The sequence below is a fragment of the Eurosta solidaginis genome, chromosome 1 (genome assembly GCF_040869045.1).
Source record: "Eurosta solidaginis isolate ZX-2024a chromosome 1, ASM4086904v1, whole genome shotgun sequence".
Classification (NCBI taxonomy): Eukaryota; Metazoa; Arthropoda; class Insecta; order Diptera; family Tephritidae; genus Eurosta; species Eurosta solidaginis.
This window is the reverse complement of record NC_090319.1, coordinates 270,112,812-270,139,360: the sequence shown is the minus strand read 5'-3', so window position 1 is coordinate 270,139,360 and position 26,549 is coordinate 270,112,812. Positions and strand designations below refer to the sequence as shown.

At 39.5% G+C, this 26,549-nt stretch overlaps 2 protein-coding genes across 3 annotated transcripts; both read right to left on the bottom strand.

Moving 5' to 3' along the window:
- Positions 1-1,341: 1,341 nt before the first annotated feature.
- Smg6 (Smg6 nonsense mediated mRNA decay factor) lies at positions 1,342-9,006 on the bottom strand. 2 transcript variants are annotated; one of them, XM_067760723.1, is made up of 14 exons: positions 8,571-9,006; positions 7,989-8,506; positions 7,401-7,928; positions 7,206-7,316; positions 6,940-7,152; positions 6,805-6,866; positions 6,564-6,709; positions 6,356-6,482; positions 6,201-6,296; positions 5,619-6,135; positions 5,403-5,553; positions 5,111-5,261; positions 2,809-2,945; positions 1,344-1,962 (listed from the first exon to the last, which is right to left on the bottom strand). In XM_067760723.1, the coding sequence occupies exons 1-14, from the start codon at positions 8,842-8,844 to the stop codon at positions 1,826-1,828; spliced, it is 3,168 nt and encodes a 1,055-aa protein (XP_067616824.1). In that variant the 5' UTR covers positions 8,845-9,006; the 3' UTR covers positions 1,344-1,825. The 2 variants fall into 2 exon arrangements, with proteins under 2 accessions (XP_067616825.1, XP_067616824.1); XM_067760724.1 differs by lacking the exon at positions 2,809-2,945 and having other exon boundaries at positions 1,342-1,962.
- Positions 9,007-9,158: 152 nt separating this feature from the next.
- Positions 9,159-25,657, bottom strand: LOC137243026 (uncharacterized). Its single transcript, XM_067770206.1, has 2 exons — positions 21,388-25,657; positions 9,159-9,243 (listed from the first exon to the last, which is right to left on the bottom strand). Exon 1 carries the CDS (start codon positions 25,108-25,110, stop codon positions 23,878-23,880), a length of 1,233 nt encoding a protein of 410 aa, XP_067626307.1. The 5' UTR covers positions 25,111-25,657; the 3' UTR covers positions 9,159-9,243; positions 21,388-23,877.
- Between the last annotated feature and the right edge of the window lie 892 nt (positions 25,658-26,549).

Here is a 26,549-nt window from a genome sequence, read left to right as displayed (position 1 = left end):
AGCTCCACTAATCCACAATGGTAGTACCAAGGTGGCCAGAACCATGTGTAGCAGCTTGCAATTTGGTATTAATTATTGTAATTGTTCGTATTTTCAATTAGGGTTGGTTTTTTCATGGCACCACGCCAGGTTATATTCAATTTTAATTTTCGATTAATTGTTGATATTTATTTGTCATTTTTTAATAAAATTTTTTGGTATTTTTCCCAATATTTGTTAGCAAAAAATTTTTTTTTTATTTGTTTAGGTGGTATATGTATCTACCTGTATATTTATGTTAATGGGCAATTGCTATCCCGTTATTTGATCGTCCTCGGTGGCATTATGTATTGTAATTTATTATTATTATTTTTATTTATTAATATATACAAATATAAAACTTAATTATATATAGAGTACTAGCAGCTATGGCCATCGACTCGTATTGTAATTTAATTAATATATAGGGTTAATTTTTTAACCCGTTATGTATTTCTTTTAACTTCGGCGACGATATTAAAGAGTTATGAGCTTATGTATGTAAAACGAGAGTTTTACTTATGTTACAAAACTTCACATAATTATAATTGACGTTTATATGTTGAATGTATTTATTAACATTTTAATGTTAATTTGATTTTGCCCGATAGCAATCATATGTATATTTTTGCAGAAAATACGTATTTTTATTTTAATATTTTTTAAGATTTTTGCCCGGTAGCGATTGATTTTTTGGCACAATTTGCATATTTTTACGAACTGATAACGCGCACTTAAATGTTTTTAATTAAATTTTTTGTCATTTCGATTCGCGCACTATCCGCCATTTTATTCTCAACCGCATGAATAGTCCCTTTATAACACGCGGTTGAGTTGTAGGGAAAACCGAACTTGACGCTACGTCACAAAACGAAGTGGATTTAACCGTTTAAACAATCTTTGTTCCAAATTTCAACTTTGCTCCATCAACTCGACTGTTTTTTGTTAACACCATACGCACTTGGAACTCTATTCCAGCTACTGTAAGAAACTGTATAAACGAAAGAAATTATAGGCAAGTTATTTATAATTTTTTTTTCCTCATAGTCGACCTGAATTGGCCACCTATTGTAATATTGTAGTATTTATATATCTTTTTCTTTATTTTTATTTATCTATATTTGCTGATATAATCATGTTATGTGCTTCTTCTTCTTTGAAGGCTGTTAATATTAAGATTTAAATTTTTTTTCCTGTTTACTTAAAAGTTTATAAAAATTTTCATTTAGTAATGTGTTGTACTATAAAAGACCGGAAGATGGTCTTATTGTACTAATAATTCCCAAATAAATGAAATGAAATGAAATTTGTTAGCAAAATTGCATTTATTGGAAGTCATAAAATGTCACACTACAGAAAAGTTTTATAGAAGATTACTTACTAAACCGCACCAAATACATGTTTATGAAAGTTTAGCATACAATACATTGCATGTATAAGACTATACAATTCAAATATCTTAGAGGGTAGTGGAAGGTAAGTGAATTTAACTGCAAAATAGAAAGTACATATATGTTTATATAAAAGCACCGTATTGACCAAATATATGTATATCTGTATATGTTTATATGAATTAACAATGAGATATATAATTTTGTATATAGGTAAGTAGATAAATGTGTGTATATGTAGACAATTTCTTGCGTATGTAAACGCCGGCAAAACAGTTTTTTCATTCACTATAAAAATGCATAAACACATCCGTATATACGCTACTTGTGTAAATAATAGTATAATCGTCCAAAAGTAAAATATAATTATATATATATATATGTATATATAAAACGTAAACGATAATAATATAGCATTAAGTATTACAGCCCTTGGCCCATAGCAGAAATTCTCCCATTTCACTAACAGTCAAATTACGCGCTAATGCTTTTACACGTAAATTGCGATCGGTTGTGATAAGTACCAATTCAGTTTGTATAAAGCATTTGCCATCTGTAAAAAAAATAATAATTATTTATTTAATAGCACTGTAAGTAGTGAAGCAGTTTTGTGTTTATATGTTTATTGGTGTGTTTAATTTTACTTAGTATTAAAGAATTCATAAGCTTAACACTGGTTTATACTATTTGTATATTCAATTATTATTTTTGTTTGCTAATTGAAACTGAACAGTTTCGTTATAAAGTAATTATGGTATTTTCTAGAAGAGAACAGTTATTTTTCTCTTTGCACTTATTTAATAAATTAATTTTTGAGCATTTTTCTCAAAGCATCATAAATTATCATGTTGATGCAACATATTGCTAAAAATTATGTACGCATGACCCATACACAAAATACTGGCAGGAATTATAGTGGCGGTTAATAGTAATAGAATGAAAAATCTTTCTTTATATAAGAAACACTATCGTCTTTCGTGGTGGGATTCAAGGGGTTGTGTAGCGCAATATATAGCTACTCCAACCCAATTGTCAACCTCACCTTCGAGCGGCGAATCCCGTTTCACTAACAGACGAGGCTCTGGCGACCCCAAGCTCCTCATGGAACTTGGGTGTGGGGAGGGAGGGATGGCCTGAAGGTTTAATGTGGCCATATAAATCGTTCCCGAGATGGTCGGGCCAGCACCTTAATGGTGCTGTGTTACCGGAGCGTATCGGATCTGTATCCGACAAAGGACCATCACATCGATAACACTCCCCAAAGCCTTCGGGGAGTAACTAATCGCTACAACAACAACAACAACAACACCTTTCGTTCAACGAATATTTGTGGAAGTCCTTTTTTAGCAAAATACCATGGTGGTAAGTATTGATTATAAAAACCCTTTAGCATTTGTACCTTTGCTGGTTTCAGTGCTCATGGTTTTCGAAAGTGCGATGGCAGTTGCCAATATTTTATCATCATTCGAGACGTGCTCCTCTTCGGCCAATGCAAACAGCGATGAATTAATAAATGAGCCTTTTGTTGTGGCACACCTGTTAATGAAAGTTTTGTTTATAAAAGTATAAGCTCTTATACCACATAAATATAAGGGACTTCGTTGCAGATTGACCATTCTTTAGATCAATAAAAATAAATCTAGCTCTGGGAAAAATAATCAGTATTCACGGATTTTAAAAATAATTAAAATAATTAAAGTATTCATGTAATCCTGATTAACAGCTTATCTGTGGTAACATTTTTAATAGTTTGCAAAAGTAAAATACACTGGAAACAAATAATTTTTAAACAGGTAAATTGATAACGAGCTGACGTGAATATCCCAAATGCATGATTCAATTACTAGGTTTGTTCTTCAATGATGACAGATCTTTGACACTCCCAACTTGAAAAATCTGGACGGGTTGCTTTTACGAAGTAAGGAAAACGGGGAATAATTCAATCCCCTTCAGTGAAATTGTAGTAGACAAGTATCTTTGGTAGATAATAGTAGTGATAATAAATTTGTAAATGCCAAAATTTTTTGGGAAAATAATTCATTTCCTACGAAATATTTCGTGAATTGATAAAGTTATGTTGGTTTGATCATTCTTTCAGAAATTGTTTGAACAATGCCGTACGTTAGAATTTTATTCAATAATGCACTATCTCAAAATTTGTTTCCAAAACTCCCTACATGAGCATAAGTTCAATGCATTTTGTTATAAGAGGGAGTTAATGAAAAGCATTCTGAGATGAAGCGTTCTTCAATTTAACTCTAATATAGGGCGGTTTTGTGACAAATCCTGAATTGTGAAATTTTTGAAAAATATTTTGGGATAGCATGATTTTGAACAGGCAGCCCACATGGGGTGATACGCTACTCAGCAGCCGCAATGAACTGACAAAAACAAAAGTAAAAGAAAATGGCTAATTGTCTTAGAACTTTATATTCCTACCTTGACTTTGACAGAAGAGTTAAGCTTTTGTGCGGTCCTGCCGCTACACAGGGAGTATTCACCTTTTTATTCTGAAATTTCGGAAAGCTCTTTTCCGTTAAGTATTCATGGAAGCTTTTCGGACAAACCGTTAATTTAGAATATTCGGAATATGTTCATTTGATACTACCTCACGAGATCCGAATATACTTAATATTCCAAATATAAACAGATTCTCCTCTTAAATGGAGACGGATGTTCCGAACATACGGAATTAATAGATCAGAAGGTCGACTTTTAATACGCGCCCAAAAATATCGAGAGAAGTGTCAAAGACGCGTATTGACCTCGATAACAATATTCGAGGGCGGAAATAAAGATTCTAGCTCGTTCAAAAGATATTTTCGAAAAACCGAAAATTACCCCGGGTTTCGTTGACGGCCTTCAGCCGAGCTTATAAAAAATTACCCTGGCCGGTCCACCAATGAGGTCGGATCAAAATTAAATGCGTGAAAATTCCCTTTGTACACAACATCTTTTTCAGTGCACAAAAACATTACAACAAACACATGAAAATTGCCAACTTCAACTGCACATATCTCGGGACAGAGATACAATTTTCCTTTTCCGCCTTAGGATTATTGTTGTCGAGGTCACCTATCTCGATATTTTTGGACGCGTATTAGCAGTCCTGTTTTAGACTTTTACCTGAATAAGTTAACATGCCCAATGAGTACATTTCGTTATGGCATCTCCATTATTTACTAATGACATTTTTACGTGAATCGATTTAATAGTCGAGGTTTTGACGTTGAACGATGAATTTTGAATTGGTTTAGGTTTCGTATGTTCACAGGTTTACGAAAGTGCACGATACCTTGGTGTCCGTACTTTTCATAAAACCTATGTTCAGCCACACTAATAGATCGTGGCATAGTTAATAAATTCATCATAAAATTAAAATAAATGTTCTAAGGAATTATGCAGTTAAGAACTTATCGGGTATTTGTAAACTGATTGCTTCCTATTTCTACTACTAATATTTTTCGAAAATTCGCAAAGAAACAACACAGTTAACGGTTGCCAATTCGATTTGGGAGCAAAATGGCTGCAATTGTCAAAAAATGTGTCTGTCGAGCAAACCTCTTGTGATTGAATCATGTCCCAAATGTAATTTTTTTTATTGTTTTTGCTTTTTATAATTTTCATCCAGAAAAACCATTTAAGAGATCATTTTCTTAGAGCCACAGTCCTTCGAATAAAAAATTAAATGTTTGACTTACTTCACATTATTCTTTGCGCTACGTATAAAATCCAAAGAACGTTTAGCGCATGTAGATACGTCATCATAGTGATGTATGCGATGCATTTGTAAAGAATTCTGATACGAATCCACTTTGACACCTTTCGAGAGGCCATCTAATTCCTTGACGACTAAAATGTTATGTAAAAATTAGTAAGTGCAATGAGTTTTAAATAAGAGCGCGTGCACGGTAATTGAGAACATTCAAAAGTCAAAATAAAAAGCCTTTATGCGCTCAAATATACGACACCTTTATATCTATCAAAAATTACCTGTCAATGGTATAACAAGTATGTACCGTTTATATTGTTGTATGAGTTTTTGAAAATCATCCAGGCAATCAATAAAGCAGTTGGTATCAGGCATTAGATATCTGGGACGCACTTCAATATATAATTTCGTATCTACGAATTTCAGGATTTGCTAGTAATCACAAAAAAAATATTAAATAAACAAAAAATGTAAAACTTAGCACAAATTTAACTTACATCCAATTTCGCATTATATTGCTTCTTTACATTTGTTCTTGCTTCTAATTCCTTTCTTCTCTGCGTTAATTGCGATATTTGTATATCTTCGCAACTTGTGGTTTTAGTGTCGTTGGAGCAACCAACTGAATTTGTACCATTTACAAAAACATTTTCACTGTTATCATCTTCATCGTTATGTACCACACATAACATTTTCTCCATAGCGCCGTTTAACTCTTCCAAAGTAAATGCATCATCACTGGCAAGCAAACTTTTGTTCTTTGCATAACAATCATTGAACGTAGATATTTTAAAAATGCGTGCGAAAAATTGTTCACCATCATCTTTCCTTTCTACGATTTCGTGAGCTTTTGCATTATGCATATTTCTGCTTGACATTATTGGCGTGAATCCAAGTAAGTATATTTCTTCTTCTAGCATATTATCTGGTAAGCCACTTGTTGATTTATTAAGTAAATGCTTAAGCCATACGTAAAGGCATTCCCACTCCGACCAGGTGTCGATGATGACGTGCCTTTAATTAAACGTACATATATATTATTATGCAGTGAACAATTACATAAAATTATTAACACTAACTCTTCATTTCGCAATGGTTCCCATATTTCCACGTTGCGTCCCAACCAATCAGTATAAATATTTATGTATTGTAGAAAAGTATTCAGGTCCGTGTGACTAGAAAGCGATATTGATAGTATATGCTAAATACTTTTATATAAAATAATAAATCTTACTTCTTAGCTTGTTCGCCAAGAACATCCGAATTGAATGTTGTAAATAATGTATTACATTTGCTTAACAACAGACCGAAAAATTGATTGCAAAAGTTAAACGCGTAATAACGGATTTCTCTTCGTGATTCTGCAGTAGTTTAAAATATATAACGTGATTAATACCTGATAATACATTTACAAAAAATCAAAACCCAACTAGCTTACTAACCTTTGTGCATATTTTGCTCAAGTATAAATATATTTAAAGCTACGATTCTGAGTAGACGAGAACGTTTTATGGTCAATGTGCTTCGCTTAAGCAAAACATTTAGTTGTACTAAAAGTTTCCCTTGGTGTTCAATTACTGTTTCCATTCTAAAGGTTATACCAAGAAATCGAAATTACAATTAGCATAAACTATATAAAATAACAAATAGTGAAGGGGTCATATGTAGTAAAATTGTATTTACCCTATGCCTGTATAGACTTTTCCAATAACATATAAATAGAGTGATTTAAAGCGTCGAACCAGCTAAAATAAGCCAACATTAATCAAGAAGCATTCCGTAAATTTTAAGTATATTCAACTACAACAATATACTCACTTCTTCATCATCCAGCTCATTTAAACGTTTTTCCTCTTTTATTAAAATGTTTTTACTTCTATTGTTGTCTTCAGACTCGGAAGCACGATGTAGTCGGCGTACACCATCTACATGTATCCACACTTCTTTACGCATCGACTTGGAAGTACTTGAATTATTATGTCGTGGACTATGTTGATGTAGCGGTGATGTCTTTAATTCAGTTTCTTCATACTAAAATAAATCGAAACAGCTTGAACTACGAATAATAATTTATTTAAATTTACCTTCTTACGAATCTCATCAAACATTACTAAAAGGCTCTCGCGTGCTGAATATATCGCATTTGAGGACATTAGGCTACGCATATGAAAATAAACTGCATCAAATTTCTTGCGCTAGGAATATAAATCAAACAAAATTTCGATTTAATTAACAAATACAGTTTTTTCTATAACTTTGTGTTAAAGCATTTCACCAACCGCATTAATAGCTACTATTGCCAATTGATTGTAGGGTATACCATTTGTAGGTATTAGTGTTTGTGCCTGCTGATAATATTTAGCTGCATCATTGTAATCATTGGATTTTAGCTCTTTCGCTTTATAACGGCAAAGGTCACCCAAACAAATAAGTAGCTTTTGAGCGGCCACCTTGGCAATAAATTCAAATTTGTGCGTTGGGCGTTGTGTTGATATTTTTTCTTGAGTGATATTATTTGTTTTTTGTTCGTGATGTTGCTGTTGGATGTCGATGTATTTTGCATCCAATTGCATATGCAGCTTAGTATAAAAATGTAAACCTTCGTCAAAAAGCGCAAGCAAGTGTGTTTGTGCATCATCACAAGTGGATTTACATTTTGATATAAAATATTCTCGTACATTGTAAAATAGCAATTTCCAGAAGAAAGTATCGATCTTTTGTTCACAGCACAATTTTAGCTGTTGCAGTAGCAATTTTACAAATATCCGTTCGAGTTCATGGCGTGCTGTGGTAAATTCGGACCATTGCTAAGTTGAAGAAAAAATATAATAAAACAATTTATTACTATAGGGACGAAATTAACCTACTTCGACTACTAAATTTTGCTGCATCATCAAAGTAACATTTTCATAAAGTATTGGTAGACTTCGGGCATATTGTACATCAGTAAGCAACTCGAACCAAGGGGGTGGCTTTAGTTGTTGTTGTGTTTGGCGTACGGGTGTTGTTAGAATACCACTGACTTTCGGAAAGTGATCATTGAATTGTGGAAAACGCATTATCAGTTTCTTATCGTTCTCCCGATCAGTTTTCTCATTCAAGTTCTTATTTTTTTCTACCGCAATCAATTGCACTTGATTAACGTTATTTAAACGCAGAATACCTGGTATAGCCACATTCCCTTCTGTTTGGTTACTGCTCCTTGCGTCGTATTTCATTTTTACTGTAATGCTACTGTTAGCAGCGTTCCCGCTGGTTTCCAAAACGGGCTCGGCTTCTCCTTTGCAGCTGCTTTTGTATAAACTACTAACATCATTCACAGCTAGTGAACTCTTCTGCAAGAAATAACCAATGTGCGTAACGTTTGCTGCTCTGCCTCCTACCCCTAAATAGTTTTTATGTATGATTATTGAGATATATCTTTGCCATATGTTAATTTGTTTACTTACCTTCCCCAATCCCTTTTGTTGGTGTTTGCTGTTTTTGCGCAAGTTGTTCAATAGAACTTCCGTCTTCATGTTTTTTCGCCATTGTGTGCGCAGCCACCACTTTTCCATCCGTCGAGGTCGAAGGTCGTCCGCTATCATTTTGTGTGTAAACTGTGTCAACAACTGTTACCAACGAGTTTTCGCCAACATCTTCAACGATCCTCCTTTGCAGACGTTTGGGCAGATTCCGTATTATCGATATATCATTTTGTTCTCGTGTTCCCTTTCGATTCATATTTTAATTTAAAAGTTTCTACCAACCGCTGCATTTATTTTGGCTTTATTTGCGACCAATTTAGGTATGAAAAAGCAAATTTTTTTCGAAACAATTCCACGCGTTCATACGAAATTTGCAAATGGCAAAAAATGTATGCGCACATAATAAAATGTCAAATAATTATGATAGCGATGTAATTATCGTTGGTTAATCGATAGATGAATTGAGCTAGAGGTGAGGAGGCTCATTAAACCCTGCAAGAATACTAGCAGCAAAGATGACTTGATACGAAACATTTGTTGACACTCTCATTTTTTCCGCTCTCATGAGGGATTTATCTGAAATTTGTGTTGGCAACAATCACACATAAATCCCTCGCGCCAGCTCAAGCGGGTTCCAAAACAAAAAATGTGCAAGCTAAAACGAAAAACGGGCCAACAATTTCGATAAACTTTAGTTTGACCTACAACTGTAGAATAGCGTTCAAAAATTATGGGAAAAAGGATAAAATTATTTGTTTTAGTGTAAATATTATTAGTTCGATGGCGGAGGGTAAATATTATTTCCCATTCAAAAGTTATCACTAAAAATTGGTTTTGTAAATATGAAGTCCCGATGCAACCAGCCCATTTTGATCACAGAACCTGGAACGTCACACATGTAGGATAAGCCCTCCATTAAATGATGTTAACTATTATATCGTAGGTCCGATATACTGAAATTTCAAAAGAATATATGGTTTTCACTGCGATTTAAATGCGTTACAATATTTGACTAATTAAATTAACCAAAATGTAAATTGTACTTGGATTTGTTTATATTTATCTCTAACTAGTCGTTTTATTGTAAAAAAGGTTTGAAGAAATAAATATTTTACGACTATCCTTTTATTAAATGATTGAAACTTTAATCGCCGCATTGTTTGCCAAAAATACCCATATTCAGATCTATTCATTTATGTTTGGAGTGGCATCATTGATAAATGTTATAAAACATGTGCATTTTGACAGCGCTCTCTCGAAACAAAGAGTTGCAAATCCATTCACCTATGGTATCAAGTTCAATTCTCACGGGAATGCTCAATGCAGGTCATTGGAAGGCTTCAGAAGAAAAGTTCGTGATATTTTGATACACATGACTTGTGGTAGGTAAACTTCGCGGTAATTCTTTACTTTAGCTCACAAAAGGCGCGCTTTGGACCCAGGATCACGAAACAAAATTGAAAATTTTTATGTGGTTGTTTTAATTTTGATGATTTTGTTGTACCCACAAGAAAAACTGTGGGTAAAAGTGTTTTGCGCGGATATAGTTTTTGTCTCCAAACCGGTGTTGGACCTACACAGGGTAATTTTTTATAAGCGCGGCCTACCGCGAATGCAGAAAGGGGTTCTGCGCAAAAATACTATGGATCGCACCCCCGGTTTCGGAGCGCTCCGGGCCCATTTTTCGGTTTTTTGGAAATATCTTTTGACAGAAATAAAATTTTGAATTTCCGCTTTCGGATTCGTGGTCCTGGGATCAAATAGTCTAGTTGAGGGGTCGACTGCTAATGCGCGTCCAAAAATATCGAGAGGTGTCAAACGACGCGTCTTGACATCAGTATTAATAATCCGAAGGCGGAAAATACAAATTCTAACTCGTTCAAAAGATATTAACGAAAACCCGAAAAATTACCCGCGGGTCCTTCCGATACCGTGGGTGGGATCCATAGTATTTTTGCGCAGAACACCTTTCTGCATTGGAGGCCTTCGGCCGCGCTTATAAAAAATTACCCCGGGTGGGTCCAACACCGGTTTGGAGACCAAAACTATATCCGCGCAAAGCTCTTATGTTCACAATTTTTTTTTGTGGGTACACAACATTACAACATCTACATCGCTTCCCAAGGACTGCCATTTCAGTGTAACCCCATTTAATTTGTTGCGTCCCTCCCACAAATTGTCATCCTCCCAGCAGCTCCTTGCAGCGGGACTGCTCCATATTCTCTTGCTCCGGGAAGGTATCGAACACAATCCGGGTCCATCTCCTGACCCCGGTCCTGAGAAATGGTTTTGCTGCATCTGCCGGAAAAGAATATTTTTAGGACGGTCATACTCTTGTCAGTGTGTCTCGCGTAAGGGATGGTTGCATCGGACAGGTTGTTCTGGGCTAAACCCCAAAACCAGACGTCGACGTAACTTCTATAAATCTTTTGTGGCTCCTTGCTGTTCACGTCCTAGGACGTCCCGTAGTCTGCGCCTTAGCGCCCCCGCTAAATTCCAGCAGCCCCGCTGTTCAGCAAGCCACACAAAGTACCGGCTGTTGCTCGCTCCCCACGGCGCCACCAACTCACACGGCTGCTCCCACTCACACCTAATATCTCCGTAGTAGAGTCGGGAGCAATGCCGAGCATCAGCCCCTGCCCCGTCTTCTTCCCCCCTCTTTTCCGGCAGCAATTTTGTAGGTCAGGGAAACAGACTCTTATTCCCTACCTCCCTTTGCACCGTTTGCCAGCACAGAATATATACGTTTGCGACATCCGTCCATTGCAGCTCCTGCCATGGACGGTGCCACTTTCCTAGATGTTCTGGTCTCCGCGACGGCAACTCACAGCAAGATCTGAATTGCAGACCTTTTCTAGGTATAACGTCCACAGAAAAGATCGCGAGAGCGGAAATGGAGGCGGCCTCGCGTTTATCATACACCACACTGTGCAATATCATATATTTGATCCCGACATCGACCGCAGGGACAGTGTCTTGAACCTCAAGGATTATCTGTCCGGTCGGGCGATGCCAATCTAGAAATCATCAACATCTACATCCCTCCTGCCACCTGTTGCCCCAGTGGATACCGCCCTAATATCAGAGCCTTACTGGCAACAATCGCATCATCTTAGGCGATTTCAATGCCCATCACGATCTATGGCACTCAAACTTGCGGGCGGACAGTAGGGGTGAGATGTTGGCGGATCAAATAGAAGAAACGACGTTCTGTACAATAAACGGAGACGCCCCACACGTATGGTAGGAAGCTGTCACAGTTCGCCAGATATCTAAATCGTGAGCGCAGAACTAGTAAACTGCGTCAACTGGCAGCCGATGGTAACATTGGCATCCGACCACCTGCCTATACTTATTTCGCTCGAGCGTACCGCCGACTTCATCGTCACCAAAAAATGCACTTTCATAAACTTCAAAAAAGGAAAGTGGGAAGAATATAAATCTTTTACAGGCAACGTCTTTGCTGCCCCTATCCGACTGATGCCAGCCAAGGAGAGCGTGCCTTCCGTAAGGTCATTGAATCCGCCTCGGCACGTTTCATTCCCGCCGGGAGAATTCCCGAAATCCGGCCCCACTTCCCGGCGGAGGCCGCAAACTTAGCGAGAGAACGTGACCTTATAAGACAGCTTGACCCAGGCGACCCGCAAATAAGGGATATAAACCAACGCATCAGATTGCTTGTGGACGAACACAGGCGGGCGAAATGGGAGGAGCACCTAAGAGGTTGTAACCTCTCTACCGGCGTGGGTAAACTTTGGTCCACCGTAAAGTCCCTATCGAATCCGACTAAGCACAAAGACAAAGTTTCCATCGCCTTTGGCGACAAAGTGCTGTCGGGTGCGAAAAAATGCGCGAGCGCTTTCTGCCGACAATACATAACGCATTCTACTGTCGACCAAAATAGACGGAGGGCCAACAGACACGCACGTAAACATAAGTTTAGCGCGTCACCAATTACCATCACCGCCAAAGAGGTTGATGATGCCATCGGTCATGCTAAACCATCCAAAGCAGTGGGCCCAGACGGCATAGCCATGCCGATGCTTAAAAGCCTAGGGAAAGAGGGTTTCAAATATTTAGCACTTGTCTCTTTCCACCTTTGTCAGACCCGAAAAATGGAAAATGGCCAAGGTGGTCCCGCTACTAAAGCCTGCGAAACCAGCTAACATAGGAGAGTCATATCGCCCGATATCGCTCCTATCGGCAGTAGCCAAGACGCTTGAAGCCATTTTGCTCCCCCACTTCAAAGCAAATTTGCAGCTAGCCTGTCATCAGCATGGCTTTAGAAAACTCCATAGGACCACCACCGCGCTAAATGCCATTAGCACCCAGATAAATTGTGGTTCAAATCAGAAGCCCCACCATAGAACAGTACTCGTAGCGCTAGACCTATCAAAAGCTTTTAATACAGTCAACCATGGCACGTTACTGCAAGACTTGGAAGGGTCTACCCTTCCCCCATGTCTTAAAAGGTGGACCGCAAATTATCTGGGTGGTCGGCAGGCATCAGTGCAATTCAGAAACGAAATATCAAAGCCAAGAAGAATTAAACAAGGGTGCCTCAGGGTGGTGTCCTATCCCCACTTTTGTTTAATTTTTACATATCAAAACTATCTTCGCCACCAGAAGGAGTTACTATCGTTTCTTACGCCGGTGACTGCATAATAATGACCACAGGCTCGGGCCTATAGATTGATGAGCTTTGCAACAGAATAAACGGCTACCTACCTGATCTCTCCAGTTTTTCGCCTCGCGACCCTATTTACAACTTGGACGTCCCAAATTTCGACCATTTTGAATATCCACGTCGATGGCACTACGCTTCCGACTGTCCTACACCCCAAAATCTTGGGTGTGACGTTTGATCAGGATCTACATTTTGGTGAGCACGCAGCCGCAATCGTTCCGAAAATCCAGAGCCGTAATAAAATCCTCAAATCCCTTGCTGGCAGTACTTGGGGAAAGGACAAAGAAACGCTCATTACCACATACAAAGCAATTGGCCAGCCGTTTGCGTGCTACGCGTCCCCTATGTGGTTGGCAAGCCTAAAAACTACCCACTGGAAGAAGCTACAGGCCTGCCAAAATATTGCGCTCAGAACCGGCACGTGCTGTCTTCTTATGTCCCCAGAACACCATCTACATAATGAGGTGAGAATACTCCACATCAGGGAGAGAAATGAGATGCTAACCAAACAGTTCCTGTTGAATACCCAGAAACCTGGGCATCCCAACAGATATCTGATTGATGAGCCAGCACCGCCTAGGGCCTTAAGGAGTCACCTCCGTAAGCATTTTGAGGAAATACGGCACATGATAACTCAGCCGAATGAAGCAAAAAAACACAAGCAGGTTCTTGGTGAACTCCACAAACAGGCGTCGGACTTTTATGCCGGGAATTGCCCGGTGAATCCAGTACTCGGGAAACAGTACCCAAAACTTGCGGAAGAGGAACGCATACTCCCCAGGGAAACGCAAGTAACTCTAGCTCAACTTCGTTCTGGATACTGTAATAGGTTAAACTCTTACATATCCAGAATCAACCCCGACATACAAAATGTATGCCCCGCTTGCAATGTGTCCCCACATGACACCAACCATCTCTTTAATTGTAATGTGGAAACAACGACTCTAACACCCCTTTCATTATGGTCCACCCCTGTCGAAACAGCAAGTTTCTTGGACTCCCGTTAGAGGATATTGATGACAATTTGTGATCGGTTGCAGCTATTAGGTGGGGCGAAACGTTGCTGCAACAACAAAAACCACATGAACATCGCCAACTTCAACTGCAAATATCTCCGGACAGAGATACAATTTTTCTTTTCCGCCCTCTGATTATTGTTGTCTAGGTCAATACGCGTCTTTTGACACCTCTCTCGATATTTTTGGTAGCGTATTAGCAGTCGACCCCTCAACTAGGCTTTTACCCCGATTTTATTTTAACTATGACGATGTGCCTTAGTTTTTAAGGACAAAATCCAAATTGGCGGCCGCCGCGGTGTGATGCATAGTGTACCTATACAAGTGTGTCAACTAAGCGATAAACGTCAAAACTACAAACAGCCTCGCTCACCTGATGCAAATCTCAGGTCTAGAGTTACATAAGAGTACCTCAAACTGAGTTGCATTTGATAGTTTCCTAAAACTTTGTAGTATTCACAGATGAAATAGTTGCATATATTTCCGCGGAAATAAGAATACCCTGCAAAAATTGTTGGATTACGTGTTCCATTTTCTTCATGTTGGAGTACTCTACCAATACTCCTTTGCAATGCGTTTGCGGAGCACCATCAGCCGGACATAGCTCGTTTTTTAACGACAGTGATCACGACACGATGACGATCGAACATACGCCCCTATTATGAGACAAATTCGATCTTCGACTGTGGTCGAAAGAGCTGATCGAACGAACCTTCATTCGGTATTATGACGCGCGTTCGATGAAGGCAAGCGTTATTGTGAATTTCGATAAATTCAAAAGTTCACAATAGCACATTTGCTAGCACAGTGAGGGATGCTTCAAATCCTTTGGAAATGAATTCCACCACGTAAGTGTAGCTTTCTAAATAAGTTGTTAAATTGTTGAAATTATAAGTTTTGTTTATAGATTTATTCAAAACTTCAGACTGTCCAAAGAAAGGTTCATGGACTTGTTGTCCAGTACAGATGGACAGCTGCAGCAATGCACAAGGGCCAAGTCTATGCCTAATATCCTAAAATTGGCAAGAGTTCTCCGATTTTGTGCTCATGGATCCTACCATTTGGGCATTGGAAACGAAAATGCACTCGTACTTGCCCGCCCGACTGTATCTGTGGTACTATCAGAGGTTTTGAATGTCTTGGAAAATTTTATTTGTGAAAGATGGATAAAACTGAATTACGAGGAGGCTGAGCTGCATCAAGCCAAGTTGCATTTCTATAAGGTGCAAGTTCTTTTTGCTATATGGGGATTTTGTTCCATAATTGAAAGCAGTCTTTGAAGCTGTTGCTTTGTACTCACGACCTTGGACCTATATAAAATTAATTCAAATAGTTTAAAATTACTACTAGGTTGTAAGAAAGTAGAATATAAATACAAAAAACTTACATTTTAAACAATTATTTTTCTATTCGATACAGCGTCGACAACACATTTCTATTCGCTTGAAAATTAGATACAAAACGAAAATTTCGACAGAAATGAGGTGTTATAATACCAATTTCAAATTCAATTTTCGATGTTCGATAGCCAGCGAACATAGTGTACAAGTACAAGTGTGTTGACTTATCTGTCAAGCATTCTGACAGGCACTCGCTGGATTCGGCATGACAGCGAATTCAAAATGGATACCATTACCGAATGCGCCGAATGAATGAAAAATTGAAAAAGTCGAGACGATTGGTAGACAAAAATGTTGTCGTTGAGACCAAAAATGCGACTCTAGACCTGAGATTTCCATCAGGTGAGCGAGGCTGTTTGTAGTTTTGACGTTTATCGCTTAGTGAACACACTTGTATAGGTACACTATGCCAGCGAAGACCGAAGATCGAATAAAGCTCATAATAGGGGCCATAGTTGCCAAAAGTAAAATATTGCATGCAAATAACTAATAATAAAATTTTACTTTGGTAACTCTGATAAAATGCAACAGCGCACTGGTTTTATGTATACATACTATAGTATGTATAGAGAAATATTAGTTTCTTTATTCACGCAAATGCTAAATAACATAAGAATATTCGTAGTATAAAATATAAAAGTTGTATTGCCCCTCTTCATTTACTTTCATTTTAAATTAAATTCACTTCAAGGTTCGAATCGAGCTCAAGGCCAGAACAATCATTTTTTCTAATGATAATTATTGTTATTTTTTAATTTTTCTAAATTTGAAAAATTGTATTTTGTTTTTGGAATATTAAGTAGAAAAATGTTTCAGACAACTTGCCATAGCTGCGCAGATGGATCCATTTCGAAGGGTGCTAAGCCTTCGTCATCAGTACGCTTTAAGCTGGAGACATTGGTGCTTTATCGGTAACCGTATCGGTAACCTTATAGCTGGAGACATTGGTGCTTTATCGGTAACCGTATCGGTAACCTTATAACAGCTGATTCGACCAATCTTATGAGAATCAATGCAATAGATTATTGGTGCCGCTAAGGTCGTAACCGTATCGTAGCCAACCAATTGGGTTTTGGTTTACCGTCGTAACGATAAACAGCTGATTACGTTAGGGATACGGATACAGCGATACGACATACGGCACCAATGACTCCAGCTTATAACAGCTGATTCGACCAAACTTATGAGAATCAATGCAATCGATTATTGGTGCCGCTAAGGTCGTAACCGTATCGTAGCCAACCAATTGGGTTTTGGTTTACCGTCGTAACGATAAACAGCTGATTACGTTAGGGATACGGATACGACATACGGCACCAATGACTCCAGCTTTAGGCATGCTGCGTTAACCATTTAGCTATACAGCGGTGGTTTGTTTGACTGGCAAATTTGCTACTTCTATTCCTTTTTACCAACTATATTTATTCAGTGTTGCGCCATCTGGTGCAAATCACTGATAATGCTGGATTTTTGTTTATTTTCAATTACTTTGTTTGACATTCCCAAGTGCTCATGGTTTATTAACAATTGTTTTTGTTTTTATCGGCCTATTGATAAATCATTCAAGGTTCGAATCGAGCTCAAGACCAGAACAATAATTTTTTTCTAATGATAATTTTTGTTATTTTTTTAATTTTTCTAAATTTGAAAAATTGTATTTTGTTTTTGGAATAGTAAGTAGAAAAATTTTTCAGACAAACTGCCATAGCTGCGCAGATAGATCCATTTCGAAGGGTGCTAAGCCTTCATCATCAGTACGCTTTAGGCATGCTGCGCTAACGATTTAGCTATACAGCGGTGGTTTGTTTGACTGGCAAATTTGCTACTTCTATTCCTTTTTACCAACTATATTTATTCAGTGTTGCGCCATCTGGTGCAAATCACTGATAATGCTGGATTTTGGTTTATTGTCAATTACTTTGTTTGACATTCCCAAGTGCTCATGGTTTATTAACAATTGTTTTTGTTTTTATCGGCCTATTGATAAATCATTCAAGGTTCGAATCGAGCTCAAGGCCAGAACAATAATTTTTTTCTAATGATAATTATTGTTATTTTTTGTTCTGGCCTTGAGCTCGATTCGAACCTTGAATGATTTATCAATAGGCCGATAAAAACAAAAACAATTGTTAATAAACCATGAGCACTTGGGAATGTCAAACAAAGTAATTGACAATAAACCAAAATCCAGCATTATCAGTGATTTGCACCAGATGGCGCAACACTGAATAAATATAGTTGGTAAAAAGGAATAGAAGTAGCAAATTTGCCAGTCAAACAAACCACCGCTGTATAGCTAAATCGTTAGCGCAGCATGCCTAAAGCGTACTGATGATGAAGGCTTAGCACCCTTCGAAATGGATCTATCTGCGCAGCTATGGCAGGTTGTCTGAAAAATTTTTCTACTTACTATTCCAAAAACAAAATACAATTTTTCAAGTTTAGAAAAATTAAAAAAATAACAATAATTATCATTAGAAAAAAATTATTGTTCTGGTCTTGAGCTCGATTCGAACCTTGAATGATTTATCAATAGGCCGATAAAAACAAAAACAATTGTTAATAAACCATGAGCACTTGGGAATGTCAAACAAAGTAATTGAAAATAAACAAAAATCCAGCATTATCAGTGATTTGCACCAGATGGCGCAACACTGAATAAATATAGTTGGTAAAAAGGAATAGAAGTAGCAAATTTGCCAGTCAAACAAACCACCGCTGTATAGCTAAATGGTTAACGCAGCATGCCTAAAGCTGGAGTCATTGGTGCCGTATGTCGTATCCGTATCCCTAACGTAATCAGCTGTTTATCGTTACGACGGTAAACCAAAACCCAATTGGTTGGCTACGATACGGTTACGACCTTAGCGGCACCAATAATCGATTGCATTGATTCTCATAAGGTTGGTCGAATCAGCTGTTATAAGCTGGAGTCATTGGTGCCGTATGTCGTATCGCTGTATCCGTATCCCTAACGTAATCAGCTGTTTATCGTTACGACGGTAAACCAAAACCCAATTGGTTGGCTACGATACGGTTACGACCTTAGCGGCACCAATAATCTATTGCATTGATTCTCATAAGATTGGTCGAATCAGCTGTTATAAGGTTACCGATACGGTTACCGATAAAGCACCAATGTCTCCAGCTATAAGGTTACCGATACGGTTACCGATAAAGCACCAATGTCTCCAGCTTAAAGCGTACTGATGACGAAGGCTTAGCACCCTTCGAAATGGATCCATCTGCGCAGCTATGGCAAGTTGTCTGAAACATTTTTCTACTTAATATTCCAAAAACAAAATACAATTTTTCAAATTTAGAAAAATTAAAAAATAACAATAATTATCATTAGAAAAAATGATTGTTCTGGCCTTGAGCTCGATTCGAACCTTGAAGTGAATTTAATTTAAAATGAAAGTAAATGAAGAGGGGCAATACAACTTTTATATTTTATACTACGAATATTCTTATGTTATTTAGCATTTGCGTGAATAAAGAAACTAATATTGCTCTATACATACTATAGTATGTATACATAAAACCAGTGCGCTGTTGCATTTTATCAGAGTTACCAAAGTAAAATTTTATTATTAGTTATTTGCATGCAATATTTTACTTTTGGCAACTATGGCCCCTATTATGAGCTTTATTCGATCTTCGGTCTTCGCTGGCTATCGAACATCGAAAATTGAATTTGAAATTGGTATTATAACACCTCATCTCTGTCGAAATTTTCGTTTTGTATCTAATTTTCAAGCGAATAGAAACGTGTTGTCGACGCTGTATCGAATAGAAAAATAATTGTTTAAAATGTAAGTTTTTTGTATTTATATTCTACTTTCTTACAACCTAGTAGTAATTTTAAACTATTTGAATTAATTTTATATAGGTCCAAGGTCGTGAGTACAAAGCAACAGCTTCAAAGACTGCTTTCAATTATGGAACAAAATCCCCATATAGCAAAAAGAACTTGCACCTTATAGAAATGCAACTTGGCTTGATGCAGCTCAGCCTCCTCGTAATTCAGTTTTATCCATCTTTCACAAATAAAATTTTCCAAGGCATTCAAAACCTCTGATAGTACCACAGATACAGTCGGGCGGGCAAGTACGAGTGCATTTTCGTTTCCAATGCCCAAATGGTAGGATCCATGAGCACAAAATCGGAGAACTCTTGCCAATTTTAGGATATTAGGCATAGACTTGGCCCTTGTGCATTGCTGCAGCTGTCCATCTGTACTGGACAACAAGTCCATGAACCTTTCTTTGGACAGTCTGAAGTTTTGAATAAATCTATAAACAAAACTTATAATTTCAACAATTTAACAACTTATTTAGAAAGCTACACTTACGTGGTGGAATTCATTTCCAAAGGATTTGAAGCATCCCTCACTGTGCTAGCAAATGTGCTATTGTGAACTTTTGAATTTATCGAAATTCACAATAACGCTTGCCTTCATCGAACGCGCGTCATAATACCGAATGAAGGTTCGTTCGATCAGCTCTTTCGACCACAGTCGAAGATCGAATTTGTCTCATAATAGGGGCGTATGTTCGATCGTCATCGTGTCGTGATCACTGTCGTTAAAAAACGAGCTATGTCCGGCTGATGGTGCTCCGCAAACGCATTGCAAAGGAGTATTGGTAGAGTACTCCAACATGAAGAAAATGGAACACGTAATCCAACAATTTTTGCAGGGTATTCTTATTTCCGCGGAAATATATGCAACTATTTCATCTGTGAATACTACAAAGTTTTAGGAAACTATCAAATGCAACTCAGTTTGAGGTACTCTTATGTAACTCTAGACCTGAGATTTGCATCAGGTGAGCGAGGCTGTTTGTAGTTTTGACGTTTATCGCTTAGTTGACACACTTGTATAGGTACACTATGCATCACACCGCGGCGGCCGCTAATTTGGATTTTGTCCTTAAAAACTAAGGCACATCGTCATAGTTAAAATAAAATCGGGGTAAAAGCCTAGTTGAGGGGTCGACTGCTAATACGCTACCAAAAATATCGAGAGAGGTGTCAAAAGACGCGTATTGACCTAGACAACAATAATCAGAGGGCGGAAAAGAAAAATTGTATCTCTGTCCGGAGATATTTGCAGTTGAAGTTGGCGATGTTCATGTGGTTTTTGTTGTTGCAGCAACGTTTCGCCCCACCTAATAGCTGCAACCGATCACAAATTGTCATCAATATCCTCTAACGGGAGTCCAAGAAACTTGCTGTTTCGACAGGGGTGGACAACAGGGGTAACAATTGTTTTTGTTTTTATCGGCCTATTGATAAATCATTCAAGGTTCGAATCGAGCTCAAGGCCAGAACAATAATTTTTTTCTAATGATAATTATTGTTATTTTTTGTTCTGGCCTTGAGCTCGATTCGAACCTTGAATAATTTATCAATAGGCCGACAAAAACAAAAACAATTGTTAAATTCACTTCGATAATTCTTTCCGACACAATTCCTCATTAGTACTTTGGCATATGATCCTCTGTGGGTGCTTCATGGAGTACTACAGTGAAAGTACTCTCACGTATGTACTCTATGGAATACTCACAAACAAAGCGAGAGTGGGATCACCTACTCCTCTCCTAGGACATCGCAATGTTAATTGGAGCACATTTTTTGTATGAATACAGATTAGATTTGGAGCAGTCCTATACTCCCAAAGGAGTATTCCTTACATTATTTATAGAGTATGTATGATAAATCCAAAGAAGCGAATTAGACAAGATAAAAAGATAACTGAACACTTTATTGTAGCCAACCGGCCTTTTATACGCAAAGAAAACAACGGCACAATCGTATGATTATTATTCTGTTATGACAATGAAACACACATAGAGATGATACTTTGAGTAGACGGTAATACATAAGGCGGTCAGCACATACTAATCGAACTGCACCGACTCAATCTCGTACATCCTCTCCGGCTGAGTCCTGTGGACTTAGGATTCCTTCGCTAGATTCGACAATGCGGCATACCCGCTGGACTGGGCGCTGACACACATGTTTGCGATGTAAACCTCTTTCGAATGTGCTAAACTCTATGGTGACCACACGTACCAATCCCTCGCTCCCCGGATGTACCTCAGTAATGCGACCAATTCGCCAACGGGAAGGTGGTAGTTGCTCATTTTGAATAGCTACGATGTCACCAACCTGCATATTAGGGGTAGGTCGCGCCCATTTGCTACGAACCTGCAGCTGTACCAAGTACTCCTCCTTCCACCGTTGCCAAAAATGTTGGAGCATGCGCTGCAGTCGCTGATAATACTTGAGACGGTTGTCAGGTGCATCTGAATCACTGGCTTCTGGTCGTGAATTCAATGGACGACCGATAAGGAAATCCCCAGGCGATAGCGCAACAGCACCTTCAGGATCGTCATGGACAGCGATAATCGGTCTTGAATTGAGGCATGCCTCGATGCGCTTCAGCAATGTACTAAGCTGAGAGTAGGGGAGTACTGTGTCACCAGTGACGCGCTTAAGATGCTTCTTGGCGGAGCGGACCGCAGCCTCCCATAAACCTCCTTGATGTGGCGCTGAGGGAGTTATGAAATGCTAATGGACACCGGCATCCGACAGTCGTTGTTTGGAATACGTGTTGTTCCAGTTCGCCAAGTCAGATTGGAGTAGACGATTTGCACCGACAAATTGACTGCCATTGTCACTATAGAGATTGGTACAATAACCTCGGCGACTGACAAACCTATCGAAGACATCAAGAAATGCTCTGGTGCTTAGGTCCTCTGCCAATTCAATGTGCACAGCCTTGCTACACATGCATACGAAAATCGCTGCATACGTCTTTGTGGTAGTCTTAGAGCGTTTGCCGCCATGACGGACTAGAAAAGGCCCAGCGTATTCCAACCCACTGTTGGAAAATGGTGGAGCAACTAACACGCGGGAACGAGGAAGGTCAGCCATTTTTGTTGTTGCATAGCCCGTTGATGTAACCTGCAAACTTTACACTGATGTATACAACGCTTTACCAGAGCTCTCACGTGCACAATCCATAATTCCCGACGAAGATACTGTAGCATCTCTCGTATACCACCATGCATAGTTACGTTGTGTGCGTTGCGCACCAAGAGGGTAGCCAATGTGCATTCCTTTGGCAAAATTATGGGGTGACGCTGCTCGTAGGGGAGATCTGCGTTTCTCAGTCGACCACCAACACGTAGAACTTCATCGTCACCCAGCATGGGATTCAGAGGGAGCAACTTGCTTGAGGCAGAAACACTTGAAGAAGCTCGCAAACGATTAATTTCTGACATGTAATATTTACCTTGTGCCTCGCGAACGAACAGCAGCAATGCTTGGCGAATCTCTTCTGCTAATATCACTGGTGTACGCCAATGGGATCTACCAGCTGGTCGAAATCGTAATACATAGGCTGTTGTGTGCAAAACTCGCTGTAGTGTGCTAAACCGGTCAACAAGTGGAATGAAGGCTGAAGAATGGTTGGCATACCGAACCTGTATTGTCGGAGTTGTGGTAGTGCAGAGGAGTGCTCGAATTGGTCTCAGCTCAGAATTGTGTACCTGTTGCTCTACGTTGTCGAATGTGTGGGATTCTTCCTGATCGTAAACTCTACATATTTACTTCTTAATTGCTCATCTTTGCCCAGACGCCGCTCAAGATTGAAAATACTACAAATTGCATTGATGTACTACTCCCCGAGTCGTGGCGCATTTGGAGCGAACGGTATCTGAACACTATAGCGACCATCAGGTTTACGTGATACGGTCTGTTGAAAAATCTCTTCGCAGATGGTTTCTGTGGCTTTGGGACGAGGTGCTTCCTCCAGTTCCCAGAAGCGTTGTAGAAGCTCATCAAGCCGCTCTTCCGATATACTAAATTCGGACTGGCTGTCCAAGGCTACAAGTGGCGAACAGCGTGGTGACGTAGGTCCGCAAATGACCCAACCAAGACGCGTGTGAAGAGCACATGGCTCCTTGGGCCCACCGATGATAGTATCACTCAGGAGAAGCATAGCCAAAATATCAGCTCCAATGAGCACATCGATGATACCTGGTGTGTGAAATGCCGGATCCGCAAGTGGAATACCATGTAAATGCTTGTACTGGCTAATGTCTATTGGTGACGATGGAATAGTTGAAGTAATGTCCGGGAAGATGTGTGCCTCAAAGCAGCACTCGAACTTCGCATCATGATAAGAACGCATAATCAAAGTCGTCTGTCCACACGATGTAGTGGAGCTCTGTGAACCGATACCCTCCACAATGAGTTTGGATCGTCTTAAAAAATGACTCCGTAATGAAGCTTACCTGAGAGCCCATGTCGCATAAGACGCGGCACTCCACCTCTTCTCCCACGCTATCTACCACTAAGGCTTTTGCAGTTGCCAGAAGAACGATTCCCTCGGAATGTGCCAGGAGGGACTGAACAGCGTCAATACGGGGTAGTACTTGAGCGGTGGTGCCGGCACCCGATGATGATTGTAATACCGTACTTGTGTTTGTTGGTGCCCGCTCGCTTGCCCTTACAAAGCAATGTGTTGTGTTTCTGCTTGCAATTGTTGCAATTGCCCGAGGTACAATCCCTGACTGAGTGACCTGATCCCAAGCAATTAAAGCAAAGCGATAACGTACCATTTGTAGGCGTTGATCCAGACTTAATGCTCGAAATTGAGGGCACTTGAATAGGCGATGTGACTCGGAGCACCGTGGGCACGTAGAGCGCATATTGGCAGTTGAAGATTTCGGTGTCATCACATGTGACTGTACAGAACGGTTAGCTGCAGAATGTCTTAACGGCGCAGTGGAGCTCATCCTCAATGTGTCAGCACATGTCTCGATCTCTTCTAGCATTTTCTGTAACTGTGGAAGCGTATCTGAGTGGTAGAGGACAGTCCAGTGAGTCGCCGCTGATGTGGGTAACTTTCGGAGAACAATGAGATATACGACGGCAACCCATTGATCTGTTGCCAATCCCAGCACATTTATTGCACGCAGCGTGCTTCGTACAACGTCGATAACATTTCGAATATTACGTTGCGTTAGAGCTGGATGATCTGGCAAGTCTAATAAACGATTCACATGAGACTCAACCAACCGCCTTGGATTGTCGTACCGCCGCTTCAACTCTGCCCATAGCTGTTCATAACCTCCAGTGTATACGCCACCAACCATAGGCACGGCCTGGGCATCCACGCACTGTCTCAACCGGCTGAGTTTGTAGGTATCGTCTAGCTCAGTACGATTGTGCACCATTGATTCGAAAACGTCTTTAAACATCAGCCAGTTTTCCTGCTTACCATCGAATGTAGGTAGCTTCACAGGATCGAGCCGGTGGTCCATTTGGCAACGACTAGACGCAAAGTTTGTTGTTGTATTGCAGCAACACGAATACGCTGCAGTTTTGTAACTATGCTGCCACATATGGTCTCCATCTGCGCCAGTAGCTGCTCATGTGCATCAAGCTCTTCTGAGGTGGCTTCTCCCACTAAAATCATGTGGTTTTCCATAAAGCGATTGTAATGGCTTGCCAACCTAGTGATTGTGTGTTCTACCTGTACATCGTCCGGGCTATACCCTTTAGCGTCCACCTCTGCTTTGATGCGCAAAATACTGCTCCTTGCGGATTTCCTTATGTTGATTGCTGCCATGGTTGTACGCTTGCAAATTTGGTAGTTCGCAAATTTTAATTAAATTAAACAAGTAAACTAAACGCGACTATACAAACATATACGATTTTAAAAATACTGAAAACAATTAACGCGTTTGCACTCCTCACAGGAGACACCAAAAAATGTATGATAAATCCAAAGAAGCGAATTAGACAAGATAAAAAGATAACTGAACACTTTATTGTAGCCAACCGGCCTTTTATACGCAAAGAAAACAACGGCACAATCGTATGATTATTATTCTGTTATGACAATGAAAAACACATAGAGATGATACTTTGAGTAGACGGTAATACATAAGGCGGTCAGCACATACTAATCGAACTGCACCGACTCAATCTCGTACAGAGTACTCGCGTTTTTTGAAGGGTTGTTACGGTCTGCTGCTACGGTCTACGGCTACGATCCACTTGGGAGCGTGTTCACGCGAACACACCTAACGATGTGGCGAAAGTTGCGATAAAAAGATATCGAAAAAACAAGAAAAAGACAGACCGGCCATCACTACGAAAAAAAATCGGCTCTTTTTGAAGATTGAGTTTCCGCCGTATACACATAAGGAAAGAAAAAGTTTGGTAAGGGAAACTAAATCAAGAAAAATCGCCGAGTTGCCGGCCAAATCGACACCAAATTAGATGATGGTGGTAAAACGTATTCACCGATGGTGTTTTTAAATGATTATTGGGACTTACAACGTGAACATTTTCCCATCAATGAAACAACGCCAGAATTAGATCTGCATTTTAACCTATCAACCATTAGGCATGTTCAAGTGGCAATTGTATGCTGCGCAGAAATAAAAAAAAAGGGGGGAATTGGGTGGTAATATATCTTAACCTAGGAGGACACTACCACCGGCGTAAAGGCCAGCACGAAGCTTTATCGCCACCTGGGTCTTTTGTTCACCTCGGACCACCGCGCCAACCACCACCAACGGTGCCTACTATTACCACGGGCATCACCATCGGTAGTACCTCCCCCAACTCCTTCATAAGCGCAACCACGAGCGCAACAACCATCAGACGTGCTGCCACACCAGTTGCAACGCACGTAGTGGGGCCACGTACATAGGCTTGAGGCCATTAAGGTTAACACCAACAACAGGCGGTTCCACCGACCCCAAGACTAGCGCACCTTTATTAACTGCGCTCATACCGGCAATAATACCAGCCGCATCCTTGCTAGCCGCGC

Excerpts from the sequence above, each read along its gene's own strand:
- Smg6 (XM_067760723.1), bottom strand. The coding sequence starts at position 8,844 with ATGAATCGAAAGGGAACACGAGAACAAAATGATATATCGATAATACGG. Across the intron at positions 5,554-5,618 it reads AATATAATGCGAAATTGGAT|CAAATCCTGAAATTCGTAGA; the intron begins GTAAGTTAAATT and ends TGTGATTACTAG. Across the intron at positions 5,262-5,402 it reads ACTTGTTATACCATTGACAG|TCGTCAAGGAATTAGATGGC; the intron begins GTAATTTTTGAT and ends ATAACATTTTAG.
- LOC137243026 (XM_067770206.1), bottom strand. The coding sequence starts at position 25,110 with ATGTGGCAGCATAGTTACAAAACTGCAGCGTATTCGTGTTGCTGCAAT.